Source organism: Anolis sagrei, chromosome 4, assembly GCF_037176765.1.
Source record: "Anolis sagrei isolate rAnoSag1 chromosome 4, rAnoSag1.mat, whole genome shotgun sequence".
Taxonomy (NCBI): Eukaryota; Metazoa; Chordata; class Lepidosauria; order Squamata; family Dactyloidae; genus Anolis; species Anolis sagrei.
This window is the reverse complement of record NC_090024.1, coordinates 77,124,034-77,143,501: the sequence shown is the minus strand read 5'-3', so window position 1 is coordinate 77,143,501 and position 19,468 is coordinate 77,124,034. Positions and strand designations below refer to the sequence as shown.

Sequence of the window (19,468 nt, the reverse complement as noted above, 5' to 3'; positions counted from 1 at the left end):
CCAGACCCCATTCTAAAAAAAGAGCTGTCACTTATAAATATCACAAGTAAACCCAGATAAATATCACCAGTAACCCCAGAGTTCATGGTTTGGGGCTGTTTATTTTATCGCACGGATCACATTAAAAGTCACGAAGAGTAGAACTGAGTCCATCCCTCACAGTTCTGATTCACAGTCATATGATAACATAACAGAACACAGGAATCTGATTTGAACTTATTCTAACCACTGGCTCATATGTATTGTTAACTACTGGCTCATCTAGCCCTGTATTGTGAACTCTGCATAGAGGATTCCCTGAAGTTCTTCAGTCTGAATACTAATCTCTCTCTCTCTCTCTATATATATATATATATATACACACACACACACACACACACACACACATACACATATACACACACACATACATGTCCCAAAATGAGGTACAGTGGGGCCCTTAGTATCTCCTGGGGTTTGGTTCCAGACTGCCTCCCCCTCCTCCTGCTCGCCATAGTTAAAGAGTGATGTTTATATAAAATGACAATGCTTTTTAGACTATATCTATATAGCTGCAGATAGATAAATGAATCCATGGATACAGCATCCATGGATAACGAGGACTGGTTGTAGCATGGTGATAATTCCCACTAATTTCGGCTTGTGCTGGTTAATTAACAATGGGAAAATAGCAGAAGATTTAGTGGAATAAGAATTGCCTTTATACATGGTTAATCCTTTTCTTACCATTCTGCCTCAAATCTTTATGTGCATTTATGAAACCCTAGGAGAGCAAAAGACACAATTTGTTTCGAGGACGGCATTTCTCATATTTATTTCGTAAGCCTCGGATCATTTAAATTAAGAAGATATTTTACTGGCTTGTCAAACATACATTTTCTATAGCTCTTTCAAGGCATTTAAACATTCAGCAATGAAACAGCTGGTAAATAAGTATATCCAAGTCTCATATTTTATTGGATTCCCCCTGTCACTTTCATCTGTCACAGTCACACAGATCACGGAGCTGTATCTAGGAGTAATGCCTGAAACCATGCAAAAAAATCAGGAGATGCTGCCTGAGGAATAACATCAGAATAATTATCCAACATAGTGCCAATTATTCTTCAATGCCACATAGAGACAACAGCAGCAAAATGCAGATCACAACCTTTGATCCTTCACACAGGAAAGAGTGAACAGAAACCATGGTAAAAACTCCCACTCTATAAAAATTGATAAGATTGGTAAGGAAACCAGAAATCTATATACCCAATGCCTGAATATTTCCCATCTGGAACTTTACAAAATGCTGTGATGGCACCCAGATATCACAAAGGCTTGCATACAATGAGGTTTGTGTCAAGGAAGCTTTTGTGTTGGAAAAGCAAGCAGGAATGTCTAGCAATGGTGTCTATGAAGTTAGGCTATTACCGCCAGATACTATTATGTTTCGAGAGTGTAGGGTTGCATTGCTGTATAAGGCTCTGATGCAAACAAAGGGCTCTTAAGATAGCCTGCAACTAGATCACATTGAGCCTTGCCTTGGCCCACCCTTAAATGCTTCTTCTCTGTCCACATTTCAGTGATGCATGTGGTGCAGGTTACTACAAATCCTACTTGGTAGAACTGATATGTTGCTCTACCGGTGCCACTGGCTGCTACTGCAACAATCATCCTGTTGGATTGTAAGCTTGTTCTTGTCCAGGATAAGGCTTAGGCTTAAAGGATGCTTGCTTATCATCTTCCTCATGAATCAAGATGCCCTTAATAAAAAGGGAGCCCTGCTACAATTCAATTATCATGCAGTTATTAATTGTAGAAGTAGTGCAATTATACTGCAGTTTCTCTTTGTTGGGAATGCAATCCCATTTTCTCTTTAAATGGAATTGGGACAAAGAAAATAGTGCACACAATGACAGTGGAGCAGTGGCCATGGTCACATATCTCTGAGAGAAACTACTTTTGTAGCTGATTATGTGAGCAGTATAAATAACAGAATGCTCATACTGTCTATTATGTTTGCTGACAGATTTGAGGTGTTTCATTATTACGATAAAAGAACTGTTGTTTGTCCAGGATGAGTGCAGGCCAAACAAAATATAAAACATGGAAACTCAGCAAAAAATAATGGTCACTCTGTAGAAAAGCCATATATATCTCATGCCAAACTCTATAGCACCAGTCTTTCTGTTTCTCACATTTTTAGAAAAGTCTGGTGTATCATCAAGCCCATGATATTTGGAGAAAGTTTATTAGCCTTGCTCTATGTTCCCTCAGTCATGTCTTTCCAACAATGGCATAACATAACATAAGCAAAAGAAGCAGTAAGTTACGGTGTTGCCATTAAATTACCATTAAATAGACAGCAACAAATAATAGGCAACTACAGTATATCTCTTGCCAAACTACACAACAAATGACAAAATTCTTATTATCTTCATTGCCAATAAATGCACAAACCTCAGATAGGAGGAAACACATTTCAGTACACAGTAATGGGAGCAACTTGGATGAATACTAGTGACTTCAGTACACCAGTACATTTTTCACATTCTTAACATATAGCAGAAATAAAATAGGAGTTACATCATTATAATCATAATGAGTTTGGGAGAAGTTATTTGGGTTGCTGTGAGTTTTCTGGGCTGTATGTCCATGTTCCAGAAGCATTCTCTCCTGATGTTTCACTCTATAGCTGCCGGCCATAGATGTGGGCAAAGTGTTAGGAGATAATTCTGGGACATAGCCATACAGCCCAGAAACTCACAGAAACCCAGTGATTCCAGCCATGAAAACCTTAGATAATATATCAAAAATTGCTTGTTTAAACTGCATCTCCTAGTACACATTTTGGAGCTGCAGTTCCGAAGAGTAACTTTACCCAAGTTCTGTTACTATTATCTGCCACAAGGAGGGAATATCTCTCATGTCAATATCAGAGATACTAAGAAGAGGCAGGAAAACCAGAAGAGCATCTGGATAACAGCTCTATCTCTTTATCAGTCACCCATCCAACTCCACTCACCATCTAAGCATGAACGCCATCTACTGAAGCGGTTGAGAACTACTCACAATTGTTCCCGTGGCTTTCTTGGTTCTCCACAGGCAGCATGGCATTCCTCAAAGAATTGAATGGGAAATATTTCCACCATGAGTGTTATTCCCTCCACTTGCACTGTTGTCTTCCTTGTATCTTTGGCAGACCTCATGTGGCAAGGACTTTTGTGTTTAAAGCAGAGATGTCACAGCAATTAATAGAAATTCAGCAATTTGCAAGTTAATTGGCATTGCAAAAAGCCTCAGTTTGAATTGGTAGGGTGCCCTTGGCATTTGTAGCCAACAGTTTGCTATAGTGCATTTGGTGTGCTGTGCATGTGCAGAAGCATGCATGTTAACATGGTGATATCTGGGGACAGCTCCAACATTGCCAGGCAAGGTTGCTTGGTTCTTCTTATGTATGAACAATGTGGGAGCATAGTCATTGTGTAGTAACATGGATGAAATTATTACAATAATGTCTGTGCAGAGGTTTCTTTATGTTGCTGTAACTTCTTATTTGAACCAGTTCCAGTTTGCTGTTGATTTTGCTGTTGGAATAGCATAGGATCTTCACTATGTCATGCTGATCTCAGTAGCCATTAGTAGATCAAAGGGACAGAATTTCCTATACTATATTTTATATTAATGGTTTTCAGTAGTTTTGTTGTTAAACTTCCCTTATTATTTGCCTTTTGCTATGCCTTTATTTAATATTTCTGCCTGGACATGCAAAGTGCATATAGCCATTCTTGCATATTTGGTTCAGTGCCTAGTATATGATATGCATAACATGAAAGCTTGTTCCATTTCTTTCTTTCTTTTTTGTAAATGTAATCTGCTTAACTAGGTCAAATATAGATGGCAGAAAATGGCACCCACTTTACAGAAGAATGCTCTTACATCTGAAATTCCCAGCTAAAAGCAAATGTCAAATGACCCAGTCCATTAAATTAGACTGTATTGGATCATTTTATATTCTGCTCTTTTTGTTTCAGGAAGATATTGAAATAAATGAGCAATACATTTTCCAAATTTGCATTCACAGATGCAGAAAATTAAAAGTATAAACCTAAACTTTGCATGACAGCTGTATAAACTCGGTGGTGCCCCATGATTAATATATTTAATATATGATCTGAATATAAGATACAAGTCTTACTGACACACAGATGCAGTAAGAGATGCTAATGATAATTTCTGTATCATCTATAATATTAACCTCATGTGTAACATGATAAAACATGATTGTAGATGTGATTTAAATGAGGTATGATGATTATCTGAATTAAAAATACTTACTACAGATGTTTTCGCTAGCGTTTTTCAACTTCAATTATAATGGAGTCATTCACTAATTTAAGCCCTTTAGACCCAACTTCAAATAATATTACATCACTGATTAATTTTCTCTTTGCCAGATAGTGAAATCTAATTCTCTGTTTGTTTCTATAGAACATGAAATATGTTGTGTTAAAATTGCATCTGAGAAACAACTCACAGCAGAGCATTGTGGTATATATAAACATTTGACAAATACCAGTATGGGGGAGGGGGGGTCGAAGTAAAGAAAGGAGAAGGGAAGGAACTTATCTTTTCTACCACATGAAGATGCCTCACACCAGTTCATATTTATAAGTCTATCTAAGCTAATGTTTTTGATTTCAATTGCTCTAAATTCCAGATGTTTCAGATTTCAATTCCCAGAATATATATATTACCCCGGTCTGCTTTCAGGCCTGGCTATGGGACTGGGACAGCATTGGCCACCATGGTGAATGATCTACGTAGAGAACTAGATAGGGGGAGTGTGTCCCTTCTGGTTCTCTTAGACCTCTCAGCGGCTTTTGATATCATCAACCATGGTATCCTTCTGGACTGCCTCTCGGAAATGGGACTTGGAAGTACTGTGTTCCAGGGATTTAGGTCCTTCCTACAGGGTGAGGTCCAGAAGGTGGTACTGGGGGACTTCTGCTCAACCTCATGGCCTTTGTCTTGTGGGGTCCTGCAGAGTTCAATTCTGTCCCTCGTGTTGTTTAACATCTACATGAAACCATTGAAAGCGATCAGATCATCCAGAGTTTTGGAGTTCAGTGCCATCTGTACACAGATGACACCCAATTCTATTACTTATTTTCACCTGATGCCACTGACCCTGAACCAGTGACTGTCAGCTGTGATGAACTGAATGAGGATGAACAAATTGAAATTGAATCCAGAAAAGACAGAGGTACTACTGGTCAGATATAGGGCTGATAAGGGTATTGGGCTGCAACCTGTGCTGGATGGAGTCACACTCTGCCCGAAGGTTCAGGTTGGTAGTCTGAGCATCCTCCTGGATTCAGCGCTGACTTTGAGGCCCAGGTATCAGCGGTGGCTGGGAAGGCCTTTGCACAGTTAAAGCCCGGTAGTACACGCCTTAGTCACATCCAGATGAGACTATTGTGTGCCTTCCCAGAATAACGAACCCTTAGCATTATGTCCTCTAAAAGCACTTTATACTGATTTAGGATTGCTTGTACGTTTCCACCAATGCCCTACCTCCTCTATCTTGTTCATGCCCAGCATTATTTTTAACTTTAATTACATTTATTGATGTATTGTGGGCTCGGCCTCATGTAAGCCACACAGAGTCCCTTGGGAGATGGTAGCGGGGTATAAATAAAGTATTATTATTATTATTATTATTATTATTATTATTATCATTATTATTATTATGCACTCTGCGTGGGGCTGCCCCAGATGAGTGTTTGGAAACTTCAACTGGTACAAAAGTCAGCAGCTATACTGATCCAGGGAGTGAAATATATGGAAAAAACTACCCCATTCCTGAAGCAGCTATACTGGCTTCCCGTTTGTTTCCAGGCACAATTCAAGGTGCTGGCTTTAACCTATAAGGCCCTAAACACTCTGTACCAAACCAACTTGAAGGACTGCACCTCCTAGTATCAGCCTGCATGAGCCCTGAGTTTATCAGGAGAGGCCCTTCTCCTGGTCCCACCACCATCACAAGTAGAGTTGGTAGGAAAGAGAAAGGGGCCCTATTCTATGGTGGCCCCATGGCTCTGGAACTCCCTCCCCAAAGAGGTGCTGGCCTTTTGCTACCAGGTTAATGCCTTCTCCTATAACCCATAATAAGTAGGCTATCTCGGTCTGGCAAGACTCACCCAGCCAAAAACTTGGAGCTTCATTATTTTTTAGTACAATGTTTTACGGACAACCTCAGTGGCCTGAGGCCCAGGGATTTGTAATGATACAGTAGAGTCTTGCTTAACCAACACAGTCTGCCTTCCACCCGGATCCACAGCTGTTTCAATACATTGCAATGCTTTGGTGTTAAAATTGTAAATACAATAATTACTACAGAACTTTACCATGTATGGAACTGCCTTTTCTATCAATTTGTTGTAAAACATGTTGTTTTGGTGCTTAATTTGTAAAATCGTAATGTAATTTGATGTTTAATAGGTTTTCCCTTAATCCCTCCTTATTATACAACATTTTCACTTATCCAACATTCTGCCAGCCCATTTATGTTGGATAAGCGAGACTCTACTGTAATGATAAATGTGATTCTTTATTATACTTATTTTATATGGTTTATGTAATGTGTTTATGCAATGTGTTGTTTTTTGTTTATTTGCTTGGGTTGTGAGGATGATATTATGCTCGTGTATTATGTAATTTCTATTTTTAATCCATTTGTTTGCCTCTTTGATTCCCACCCATGGGAGAAAAGTGGGATAAAAATAAATAAATAAATGATGATGATGATGATGATGATGATAATAGTCATGCTGACTGGAGCTTCTGAACAATGAAATATACAACAAAAGATTGAAAATCACTGGTACCTCTACTTGATGCATTTGATTCATGTTCAAATAGTAGTGTATCTCTAGTTGTATTATGTAATCTGTGTACAAGCCCTTCAACTGAGCTATACATCTATATAATAACATTTCCCTCCAACTTCTGTGATAACATTCCAAGTATCTTCTTTAAATCCATGATATATTTATTAGTATCTTTGTATTCTGCCCTTCTAACAAAACAGTTAAAATGTTACATACAACATATGTAACATTTTGACTGTTTTGTTCAGTTTAAGACAGACTTCAAGGAATAATAAACAATTAAAATGTCTATTAGAAGATTATGGAATTCCTATAATCAAACCTTTAATTATTGTTTCCAGGTCATTGGTGTCTTTGCTTCTAAACTCTGCACACAATTCTAACAGCATCAATGAATTAAGAAAAGAGAAAATTATTCCTTTCAATTTGGTAAGCTTGAAACCTCCAAATAAAGAACAGCTGAACAAGATAATGAGCAGGCATAAGACCAGAGAAGTGCTAAAACAAGATAGTACTGGATAGTAAGCCCTTGAGAACATTTTCGAGGACTCTTCCCTAAGGAATTACTGGAACACCAGGAATGAATAGTGCCCCTCAAAATCCACTCCAGAAGGATCCCACCAGAAAAGATGTCAAGTCACAGAGACCAACAGACACATTTGCCCTGTCTATCCCTTGGCAAAGAACCCTGGTTCCCAACATGGGGGCTCAGGCCCCATGGGGGCAATTTGATTTTTATGGGGGGGGGGGCAATTCAAGAATAAGTTAATGAGTTATTAACAATGTATTGTGCAAGTTGAGTGGGATTAGGTGGGGGTATGAGTTTTGAAGGCCATTTTAGTGTATTTATTATATTTTAATTCTGTTTCTACCACTTTTGTACTGTACTTTTAAAATTTGCCTAGTGTTGATTGTTAGATGCCCTGAGTCCTACGGGGAGAAAGTTGAGGTATAAATAAAGTTTATAAAATAATATTTTTTTATCCTCATTCACAATTTATAAATATATATTGTGACATCCACTTTACAAAAATTGAAATCAGAATGTACATGGTGGTCAGCTGGTGACAATGGAGAGGGAGAAAGTCCACCAACAGAAAGGAAAGAGTGTGAGAGCATAGTTAACTAGAGAGTGCGTGAGAACAGAAAAGTGAGACTACTTTCCTTTCAAACACTCCCACTCCTCTCAGTGTGCTATTACATTGCAATCTATGCAAAATATATTAAAATGTCTTTTTGTTCTGCATATGAATGCAGAATCCAAAGCATCATTATCACTGTCATAAGTAAGTCAATACTGTTGTTTTTTAAAAAAATAAAAAGATTTCACCTGCAAGAAAATTAACATCAAGTGACAGTATTTTCTTGCATATTCTCACTCAATGAAGTTGGACACTTCAGTTACCCTGAATTTGATGCAGATCACTGAAATCAATGACTTCTTTTGTTTTTCTCTTTCATGGTTGCCATGATTTTAGGAAGCTTGTTTGGACCAAGTTAATGGCCATTTAGGCTTCCTATATGTGAAAAGGAGTTCACGTTTTGAATAATAAGAATTATATGGCACTGGAGTGGGGAGTGGGGGGTTAAATCAGGGTTTTAGAGATGCTTAGGTGGGGTATGGTCAGCAAAAGGTTGGGAACCACTGCACTAGAACATCCATCAGAACCACCAAGGATTTACTTGGACTTTTAAAGATGGAATTGGTCTCCTCAAGAGAAAGAAAGGGTGTTTGTTAAAAACAAAACAAAACAAAAATAAATTCTAATTCTCAGAACCAGCCAGTCAGCTTGGACACTGTGAGCTATTGATCAAAAAGTTACCTTTTCCAAATTTTGGTTTGTATTATTTCAGAAATACAGTGAGGAACGTCAGGGGTTTTTTTGGTCATTGTTCTTGCTATTGTTTACATAAGTTCTGAAGCATAAAGTTTGTAAGAGGAAAACATTTATAATTAAAATATTGTAATTTTAGTCAAAAGATTATAAATCTTTTAAATGAGGGTTGAACAAAAGCAGGGACACATGTGGCCTGTTACAATTTTTGTATCAGTTTGGCAGTACAGTGGTAACTGAAACAATATTTACCCCAAAAACAGAGAACGTGGATAGAATTCAATAAAATACAAACACATGTGAAAAGAAAACATTTACCACCTGTGGTCATCTGAAATAATAGATAATTTAGGCATGCTAAAACATTTAAACAGGCCCCCTCCCCTAAATATCTTTCAGGGGAGGCTATGCCATGTTGGTAGGATGTTATAAGAGAACATTTCTGAGCAGCTGCTCTGATGAATGGCTTTCTCTTTTGCCATATAGCATATTCATGCTATCAGCTACCCAAGGGCTGGCAAGAATCTGAGCTGTCATAGCAACCAGCATGTACACTACTTGAGGTTGAAGCGACTGCAAAATAACAAAAACTATTCAACAACAGAGGCCCAATGCAAGGTGAGCAGCTGTGTCAGACAAAGGAATGTTTTTGTAGGAGGGAATAATAACGGTCCAATTTGACAATGTAGAAAAAGTTTAAAGGAGCTTTGCGCAATTTGTGGATTGGACAGAACTTAGGGAAAATATTTCTAAGATTACAAGATATAGATTTTACACACAGAATGATCACTGCTAGCTCAGAGATTATGGGATTGATAGTCCCGTCCCCCCCAAAAAAGAGATCTGAGTTGTCCATTTCTCACCAATCATGTATAGAACACGTTAATAGATGCTTGCTGTTTTGGCAAATGTTTCATGACACCTGTTTTGTAGTCTTTAGTTAAGGGATAAAAATACACCTATTTTCTCCTGCATTTCAATTTTGCTTCCCTTGCATGCTCTTTCTCCTTCCTGCTTATGAGGGAATTCTCCTTTCCCTTTGAGGGAATTCTGTCTTCTCTTTCAGAACACAGTTCAGGTAAAATATTCCAGCGTTTTTGTGAACTAATGTCATGTTCTTCTGACTGCTAGGGACTGAAACTACAATCTGAATCTAAAACTGCATAGGAATAATGAGCTCTGCAACTGGGATACAGTCCCTCTTCTCCTCTATATCACAAGTGTACAAGGAGAAGCAGCAATTACAGTGATGCTGAAGCACATTCTCAGAAGTCTTCTTTTACAAGTTTATCTGACACTTCTGGGTTACATCTTTGGGTGTTGATAAAATTCAAACTTCCCTAAAAGCCCCAAATAATTCTTCATTTCTAAGCAGCTAATGCACACCCTTCCTATTGTCTTTCCATTTCAGGTTTTGCCAGAACAGAAGTCTTTTGAGCACCCCACTCAACCAGAGATAAGTGTGCTCTTGCTAATTAGTTCTGAATATTACAGTACATAGGCACAACTGAATTAGCAAAGTCTCGTGAAAAGGAACTCCTGTCTTTTTATTACTCACAGTCCTTCCTTTTCTTTCTTATCCTTGGTCCAGCTGGAAGCTTGCAGTAGCATTAACATTCAGAGGATGGTGAAGGAGGATTGAATAAATACAGAAATTAAATATTATGTTACAACAGTGTGAGTGCTGGAAACAACGCAATGAAAGATTGATTTTGTTCTAGCTGAATCGTACTGCAGTTTTATGTGCCTGCTACTAACAGCCCTAGTAGATGGTAGCTTTCTCCAAAATGCCTTTGAACACCAAAACAGAGAGAAAAGGAGAAAACAGATCAGGCTACACAACCAGCTTTCCTGACATGTTAAAACAACACAGATCTATCAGTTAGACCACCTAAATAGAGATCATAAAAAAGTGGAGGCCAATCAAAGAAAAGGAAGACATAATTGGATATAATTTGGAAGATACTTCCAAGTGGCCTCTTGAGGATTCAAAATATTTCTTCTTTTTAGTTTAGGAAACAATTCCTATTAATTCCAAATTATTTTTGCCTCTAGTTCCAAATATTTTGCTTTAAAACACCCAAGAACACTGAGGAATACCTGCATTTTGAAGTATCAGTTCACAGAGTATCTATCCTCAGGCTTAATTAAGACTGTCATAGCAAATAACTTATTTTCATCCATACACCCCTACCTCATTTCCCCTCTTTTTCTGTCTTTAATCAAAATCATCATGGAACAAGTTAACCTCTCTAGAAATCCTAGTTTAATCTTTAAGGAAATTTGTTAACACAGAGTGCTCTAGTGTAGTGGCTCTCAACCTGTGGGTCCCCAGATGTTTTGGCCTTCAACTCCCAGAAATCTTAACATCTGGTAAACTGGCTGAGATTTCTGGGAGTTGTAGGCCAAAACACCAGGGGACCCACAGGTTGAGAACCACTGTTCTGGAGGGATATAACACATTTATGTATCTGTTCTGAAAAATCATTAGTTAGATGGAGAGGAATGTTATGTGAATTGGTATTTGGGAACCTCAAGCTATTCTTTTACCCAGTAACATAGCTTATCTACTTCATCATATCATCTCAATCAAAGGCCCCTTCTACACTGCCATATAATCCTGATTATCAAAGCAGATAATCCAGCATTGAACTGGATTATATGAGTCTGCTGTATAATCCCGTTCAAAGCAGATAATCTGGATTTTATATGGCATGTGTTTTATCTGCTTTGATAATCTGGATTATATGGCAACGCAGAAGAGGCCTGAGAAAACATTCCATTGCTCTAGGAAGAAATGTTAGTACAAATGAGTTCTACACAGATCTCCAGAACCACATCTCAGATAAATTGCACACAGATCTCCAGAACCACATTTCAAATGAGTTGCACAAAGACCTCATTTGTGTTCATTCGTTCAGTCATCTCCGACTCTTCGTGACCTCATGGACCAGCCCACGCCAGAGCTCCCTGTCAGCCGTCACCACCCCCAGCTCCTTCAAGGTCAGTCCAGTCACTTCAAGGATGCCATCCATCCATCTTGCCCTTGGTCGGCCCCTCTTCCTTTTACCTTCCACTTTCCCCAGCATAGTGAGACCCTAATTACTCATATTTGTTCCCTTGTCAATTGGCTAACTGTGATTACTGATTTGTTATATCACTGCTGCAAAGAGTTGGCTCAGACAAGTCAATATTCAACAGTTATCAAGGGGCTGCTGTCCCTTCCTAATAATCTCAGCTGCCGAAAGAGAGAGGATTTGTGATTGGCTGCCCACCTTCTCTTACACCAGTGGTTCTCAACCTGTGGGTACCCAGGTGTTTTGGCCTACAACCCCCAGAAATCCCAGCCAGTTTACCAGCTGTTAGGATTTCTGGGAATTGAAGGCCAAAACATCTAGGGACCCACAAATTGAGAACCACGGTCCTACACTCCGGACAGGGCAGTGGTTGCCCTTCCTGACAGGACAAAGTGAAGGTAATTATGTTTCTCCTTCCTCACTTTCACTGACCTAATGTCTTAACTGCTCACTGACTAGTCTGTATTAGGGGAAGGCAACAGATCCCTAAGAGCCCATTTTCATGACTCCAACACCAACAGAAACAGTACAGAGCAGCAACAAGGAACTTCTGTGACCTACTCACCCCTCTTGTCAAGATGGTGCAGCAGTTAAAACCAAATTCTGGTAAGCACAGTGCAAAAGGGAAAGAGTGGAGGGAAATTAAAGGGACAGCGCAAGGAACAGCTACCCTCCCTCCCAATTTGTCAGTATGTCCTCTTGTCCTTTATATGATGAAATAATTGGAATAGTCAGCTCACAGAATCACAGTAGACACTGGGAATGGTTTGTACCAAAGACTAGAGGAACATCCCTGTCCCCCTTCAAACCTTCTTCCTAAAACTGATGTTTCTTCCTCAGCTCCACTCATGTCCCAATTGTTCACTTGCTAGTCAGTCTCAGGGAGGACAGGAGATCAGGCCCATTGGGACCAATTTTCATGACTACAACATATAGAGTCCCCTTGGGCCCCACATTTGGGTGAAAGGCAGGATTCATATAATTGTACTTCTTCAATTATAAGATGTACTCCCCCCTCCCCCAATATAAATATCTCTAAAAGGCAGAAGCATATTAGAATCATACATGCGTTTTATACATATATAAATAAAGCTTTTTTCTGTCAATTGTACTGAAATTAATGTGTATATTTACAATTTATGGTGGCTTAGAATAGAAGAAATGCGGTCAAACAAATAACTTTTGCTTTAGGTCAGCAGCAGGGCAGACAGAAAAGTGAAAAATAATGGTTGTAATCATTCTAGCATGGCCATGAAGGCAGGGAACCCACCCCTGGAATGAAAAAGAACATATTCAACAACCACACAAATCTGGGCCTGACCCTAGCACAATGGGAAGGGGAGTGGGACTGAGTGTGCATCTGTATACTGTAGAACGCTTGCAGTTTGGTGCCACCTTTGCTGCCATGGCTCAATGCTATGGGATCCTGGGAGGTGTAGTTAACAAAGTATTTCGGCTCCTCTGAGAGAGAACTCTAGTTCCTCACCAAAATACAGCCCCAAGGATCCCCTAGCATGGAGCTCTGGCAGTTTGAAGTGGTGCCAAAACTGTACAGGCAGTCCCCAAGTTACAAAAAAGAGAGGTCCTTGTGGGTTTGCTCTTCAACTGAATTTGTTTGCAAGTCGGAACAGGCTCATTGTTTAAGTGTAACTACAGCCAAAGAGATAGATTAGCTTTGGACAGCATAGGACTGACAATCCTATGATGTTTGTTTTCCTGTCTGTACCTCTCTGTTCTGAAGATTTCCCCTTACTTTCCCTCCTTGTGATCATTGGATTTTGAAAAATGTGGCTTTCTGTGGAAACAAGGATGAGTAAGAAAGCTTCAGTGGAGACACCTTTTCCCCATCATAACTCTTTTGGGAGTGAATTTCTCTTCCAAGGGGTAGATTTCTCTCACTTTCTGTTGTCTCTGTTTTGAAGTATAATTCACTTGAAAGTAGAATGTTTGTAATTCAGGGACTCTAATTCAGGGACAGCCTGTATTAGTGCTACAGATACACCTTGAGGCAGAAAAGAAGAAGTGACTCCTATCACTTTGAAGGGCTGTGAGAGCAAGAAAAGAGAAAAGGAAGAAGGGAGGGAAGAAGGAAGGAAGGGGGATGGAGGAAAAGAAGGGAGGAAGGAAGGGAGGAAAGAAAGAATGGGGAGGGAAGGAAGGAGGCAGGAAGGAAGAATGGAGAAAAAGAAAGGAAGGAAGGAAGGAAGGAAGAGGGGGAGGGAAGGCAGGGAAGAAGGAAAGAAGGAAGGGGAAGTGAAAGAAAGGAAGAAGGAAGAAAGGAAGGAAGGTAGGAGTGAGGGAGGGAGAAGGAGGAAGGGAGAGGAAGGAAGGAACAAGGGAGGGAGAGGATAGAAGGAAGGGGAGGGAGGGAAGGAAAGAAGGAAGGAAAGAAGTGAGGAGAAGGAAGGGGAAAAGGAGGGGGAAGGAAGGAAAATGGAGAAGGAAGAAAGGAGGGGAAGAAATGAAAGAAGGAAGAGGGGAAAGGAAGGAAGGAAAGGAGGAAAGGATGGGGAGGAGAGAAGGAAGGGAAGAAGGAAGGAGGGGGAAGGAAGAATGGAGAAAGAAGGAAGTAGGGGAAGGAAGGGAGGAAGGAGGAGGGAAGAAAGAATGGGGAAGGAAGGAAGGAAGGAAGGAAGGAGGGAGGGAATGGAAGGAAGGAAGAGGGAGGGGAAGGAAGGAAGGAAGGAAGAAAGAAAGAAGGGAGAGGGAAATAAGGGAAGAAGGAAGGAAGGGAATAAAGTAGGATGGCAAGAAGGAAGGAAGAATGGAGGAGAAGGAAGGGAGAGGGAGGGGAAGGAAGGGAGAAGGGAGGGAAGAAGGAAGGAAGAATGGAGGAGAAGGAAGGGAGAGGGAGGGGAAGGAAGGAAGAAGGGAGGGAAGAAGGAAGGAAGAATGGAGGAGAAGGAAGGGAGAGGGAGGGGAAGGAAGGAAGAAGGGAGGGAAGAAGGAAGGAAGAATGGAGGAGAAGGAAGGGAGAGGGAGGGGAAGGAAGGAAGAAGGGAGGGAAGAAGGAAGGAAGGAAGGAAGGAAGGAAGAAGGGAGAGAAAATAAGGGAAGAAGAAAGGAAGGAAGGAAATAAAGTGGGATGGCGAGAAGCGAGGGGAAGGAAGGAAGAAGGGAGAGGAAAATAAGGGAAGAAGAAAGGAAGGAAGGAAATAAAATGGGATGGCAAGAAGGAAGGAAGAAGGGAGGGGAAGGAAGGGAGGGGGAGGGAGGGAAAGAAAGAAGGGAAGAAGGAAGGAAGGAAGGAAGGAAGGAAGGAAGGAAGGAAGGAAGGAAGGAAGGAAGGAAGGAAGGAAGGGGGGGGAGAAGAGCTGTTGGTGGTGGTGGTGCTGCTGTTGCGGAGGTGGCACTTACTGGCGAAGGGCCCCCTCCTGGCGCGGCGCCTCCCGGGGGCGTCCCTGGCGGGGCAGCGGCAAGGCAGGCGCGGGGAGAGCTCCATGGGCCAGAGCCTTAGGAGGCGGGGGAGGCGGAGGCGTCGGAGGCGCCGTCGTCGCCCGTGGCTGAGGCGTCGCGCCAGGCCCGGCGAAACGCCTCGCGCCGAGGGGGAAGGGGAGGCGGCGCCCGGCGGCGCCCAGCGGGAGGCCTGGCCCCCCAGCGTCGCCCTGGGCCCCTGGGGCATGCGGCCCGACGAGCCTGGAGAAGCCCCTGAGCAGGGAGAGGAGGAGGGCGAGGGCGGCGGCGGCGCTCCAGGCAGCGGTCCGTCTCCCGCCTCCGCCCGCAACTGCCCCATCTTTTATGCATGAGGGCCAGAGGCGCGTAATTCCATCCCGCCCGCAGAGAGAGCCGCCGGGGGAGCCGTTTCCAGGTGACCTCGGGAAAACAAGCACCTGTGCTGTGAGCGGGGCGGAGAGGAAGCCCCTTTCCCGCCTCTTCTCAGGAACACGTGCCGACGTCCCATACCTGTCCGTTCTGAGGCGCAGGCCTTAGGCCAGGCATCCTCAAACTGCGGCCCTCCAGCTCTTTTGGGGCCTTCAAATCCAAGAATCCCTGACAAGTGGACAAGCTCGTTAGGGATTCTGGGAGTTGGAGGCCCAGACTGCTGGAGGGCCACAGTTTGAGGATGCCTGCCTTGGGCAGACAGGTTGCCACATGACCCTGCAACACTTTGTTCAATGCATAGAAGCAAGAAGGGATGGAGAGCCAGGGCCTGAGGGGAACGTTGAAGAATCAATATATTGGAATGCAGTTGACCACACAATAGGTCCTTCCACACAGCCATATCACCCAGATTATCAAGGCAGATAATCCACAATATCTTATTTGAACTGGATTAGCTGAGTTCACACTGCCAGATAATCCTGTTTTATACAGCTGTGTGGAAGGGCCTTCTACACACTGCTATCCCTGTCTGAAAACACAAAGGGTTATATGTATCTCTGAACTGGGATTTTTCACCCAGTCAATCAAACCTCTGAGCTGCTGAACCTGCTGACCAAAAGGTTGGCGGTTTGAATCCTGGGAGTGGTGTGAGCACCCGCTGTTAGCCCCAGCTTCTGCCAACCTAGCAGCTCAAAAACATGCAAATGTGAGTAGATCAATAAGTACTGCTCCACCGGTAATGGCGTTCCATGCAGTCATGCTGGCCACATGACCTTGGAGTGTCTATGGACAACACTGGCTCTTCAGTTTAAAAATGGAGATGAGCACCAACCCCCAGAGTCAGACACAACTGGACTTAATGTCAGGGGAAAACCTTTACCTTTACTCAGGCATGTAGCCGGGGGGGGGGGGGGGGGAGGTTCAACCCCCCCCCCCCCGAAATTCTCATGGTGGTCCGCGAGAAGGCCTTACTGGTACATTATTTAAACTGTTATGTTTATTCCTATCATGTTCTGATCACCGTGCTCAATATATCCCATATGCAATATGGGGATATTGGGGTAATGATACAAAAGTTTTGCTAGGGTAGACCCTCTTTCACTCAGACTCAGCTGCCCCCCCCCCCATCAAACTCAGCTCCCCCCCCCCCCCAAACAAAATCCTGGCTACAGGCCTGCCTTTACTAAACCTTGGGAAATGAATTTACATTTTGACAGGCAATCCCAAATCTGGCTCATGTTCTTTACACTGAAGCAAAGGGCAGGTATTTAATTTCATTCAGACTTCATTCTTCTAGACAAATTCCAAAAACTAAAACCATGCTCAGGTGGTAAAATGAAATATATAATATGAAACTACTATTGGGGGAACTGGAAGGAATTTCTTCCTTTGATGTACCATAGATAGACATTGGCATCGCCTGATGCATTGAATGCTGCTCGGGTTCTGTAAAACATATTACAGAGGAAATCTCCAAGGTGGGTAGGGAAGAGGAAGGCAGCTCAGTGGGCAGATGGTGAGGAGCAGCAACCACAAGGCCTTCCTTTCGAACCCTCTGGTGATCTTCCTATGTCAGAGGACCCAGCTGTGTGTGCCACATGGACCTATTCTAGTCTTGCAAAAGAGCTCACTGTTATCCAGTATTGCAAAGTCTGCCATTTCATTTTGTATTTCTGCTATTTGGAGAATAGAGAAGAGAATATAGAAAGTTCTCATCATGCATTAATATGCCTTGAGCTGGCTCTGAAAATGGAGGTAGGACAGGGTAGTTACCAGTGTGTTTGTACCCCAGCCTGCATACTGCAGGATGTGGATTTTGTACAGCTGTGTGAAAGGGGTCTATATAACACAATTCTTGTTCCAGGTTTATGAATGTCATTTCCTATTTGGTTCTATCATAAAAACATAAGAAAAGTTTATTAAAGTACTTTAAAAATTCTAAAATCAGGACAGTAAATAAAGAACAACACTCAGAAAATGGGAATTCCAGACATGAAATAATCAGGGCCAGTAAACACCTCCTAACAAAGGATTCCCCCAGGCAGGAAGCAAGCAGGCATTGAAGGTGCAATTGTAGTGCTAATCAAGCTAGCCAATTGCAACATTCACACTTTCCTCCAATAGAGGACTTCTTTCTCCCACCCTGGACATTCCACAGATATATAAACATCACTTGCCTAGTTTCCAACAGACCTCACAACCTCTGAAGATGCCTACCATAGGTGTGGACGAAATGTAAGGAGAGAATGCTTCTGGAGCATGGCCAGACAGCCTGGAAAACTCACAGCAACCAAAAGTTTATTAAACTGGAAAAACTTTGGGTACTATTCCATTATCCGGGCGAACTCCAAAAGTGGTTCCAAAGCTAAACATAGATGGATAATCAATTTTATGGGTGGGAGTAAAACCATTTCCCCCCGTTTTCCTGTTATCCCCCCCCCACACACACACACACATACACACCCACACACACACCCATGTCCCCCTCATGGAAACAACCCAAGTTTATTAAATGGGAAGTGGGGAGAAGGAATAACCAGCGAAAATGGGGTGCTTTCCTCTTCCAATCCCCCCCCCCCCACATAATATTGACTATTTTTCTCTCTCTAGCACCCCCTTGTGGCCTCTGCCGTGATAGTGGAACAGTACCAAACTTGGTTTTTGCAGGACATCCTGCAGCACATTTAGCTTTAGTTTTTTAAGGAATTATATCATAGAGTCTCAACTCATTCAACATAGTCTGTGGCAGCTACAAAAACGAAGTTTTGGAGGGTAACAACTACTTTCAGTGTAAATATTGCGCAATCAACAGGAAAAAAACACTTTCAAACAAGGAACCTATTTTTTTTTTCAAATTTTGTTGCATATTGTCAGGACTGTTGCCCACTCTTTTCACCCTAGACTGTCAGTCTTCCACACAGTCATGTGACCCAGAATATCAAGGCAGAAAATCTCACAAGATCGGCTTTGAACTGGGTTACCTGATTCCACACTGCCATATATTCCAGTTCAAAGCAGACCTCTTGGGGCCCTTCCACACAGCCCTATATCCCAGAATATCTGCTTTGAACTGGGTTATCTGAGCCCACACTCAGATAATGTGGATAGCAGGCTAAAACCTGGAACCTCAATCAGTAGCTGAAACTGGATGAGAAACTCTTCCCTGAGCACTCAGAAGACTGGGCGACCTGAAAGGCGCGAACAGTCTGCATTCTGGCACCACGAGATTAAGAGTCAACCTTTAAAAATGGGGCTACAAATTGGAGTCCACGACATACTAGTGCAGAGAAGAGCAAACCACAGACCACCTACTACCATGCAACCTGAGCCCTGCCACATGACAATGGAGGACCTTCTCAAAGCAACACCAGAGGCACTCCAATTGTCCAGCTTCTGATCAAAGAATATTTAGCATAATGCCAAGGTTTTAACTTTGTTTGTGTTTTAAAATACATTATATCTGTACCCTCAATTCACTTCTGACATGATAAATATAAATTTATGTGTACAAAGGAAGATATACCTCTCAAAATCTATAACATGTAACAAAATTTGAAAATAAAATATGTTCCTGGTTTGAAAGTGTTATTTCCTGTTTAATTGTGCAGCACTTAGAAAATTGTTGTTATACTCCAGAAACTTTTGTGGCTGCCAAAAACTATGTTGAATTGGTTAAGACTCTTTGAGATAATCACTGAAAAACAATAGCAAAATATACTGTAGGATGTCCTGCAAAAACAAAGTTTTGCAGACTGCTAAACCTTTCCCATGTTTTTATGATAGATCCAATTAGAAAATGACATTTATAACCCAGGAACAAAAATTGTGTTACATACTGTAATGTAAAAAGAACTCTCTT

The 19,468-nt window shown here is 41.8% G+C and overlaps 1 protein-coding gene across 2 annotated transcripts in view; it reads right to left on the bottom strand.

The window, feature by feature from the left end:
- The window catches only part of RIPOR2 (RHO family interacting cell polarization regulator 2), a 146,893-nt gene extending 131,657 nt beyond the window's left edge, over positions 1 to 15,236 (bottom strand). For both annotated transcript variants that reach the window (XM_060774914.2, XM_060774919.2), the window contains exon 1: positions 15,145 to 15,236. In XM_060774914.2, the coding sequence (XP_060630897.2) occupies positions 15,145 to 15,229 (85 nt within the window). In that variant the 5' untranslated portion in view covers positions 15,230 to 15,236. The remainder of the gene's footprint in view (positions 1 to 15,144) is intronic.
- Between the last annotated feature and the right edge of the window lie 4,232 nt (positions 15,237 to 19,468).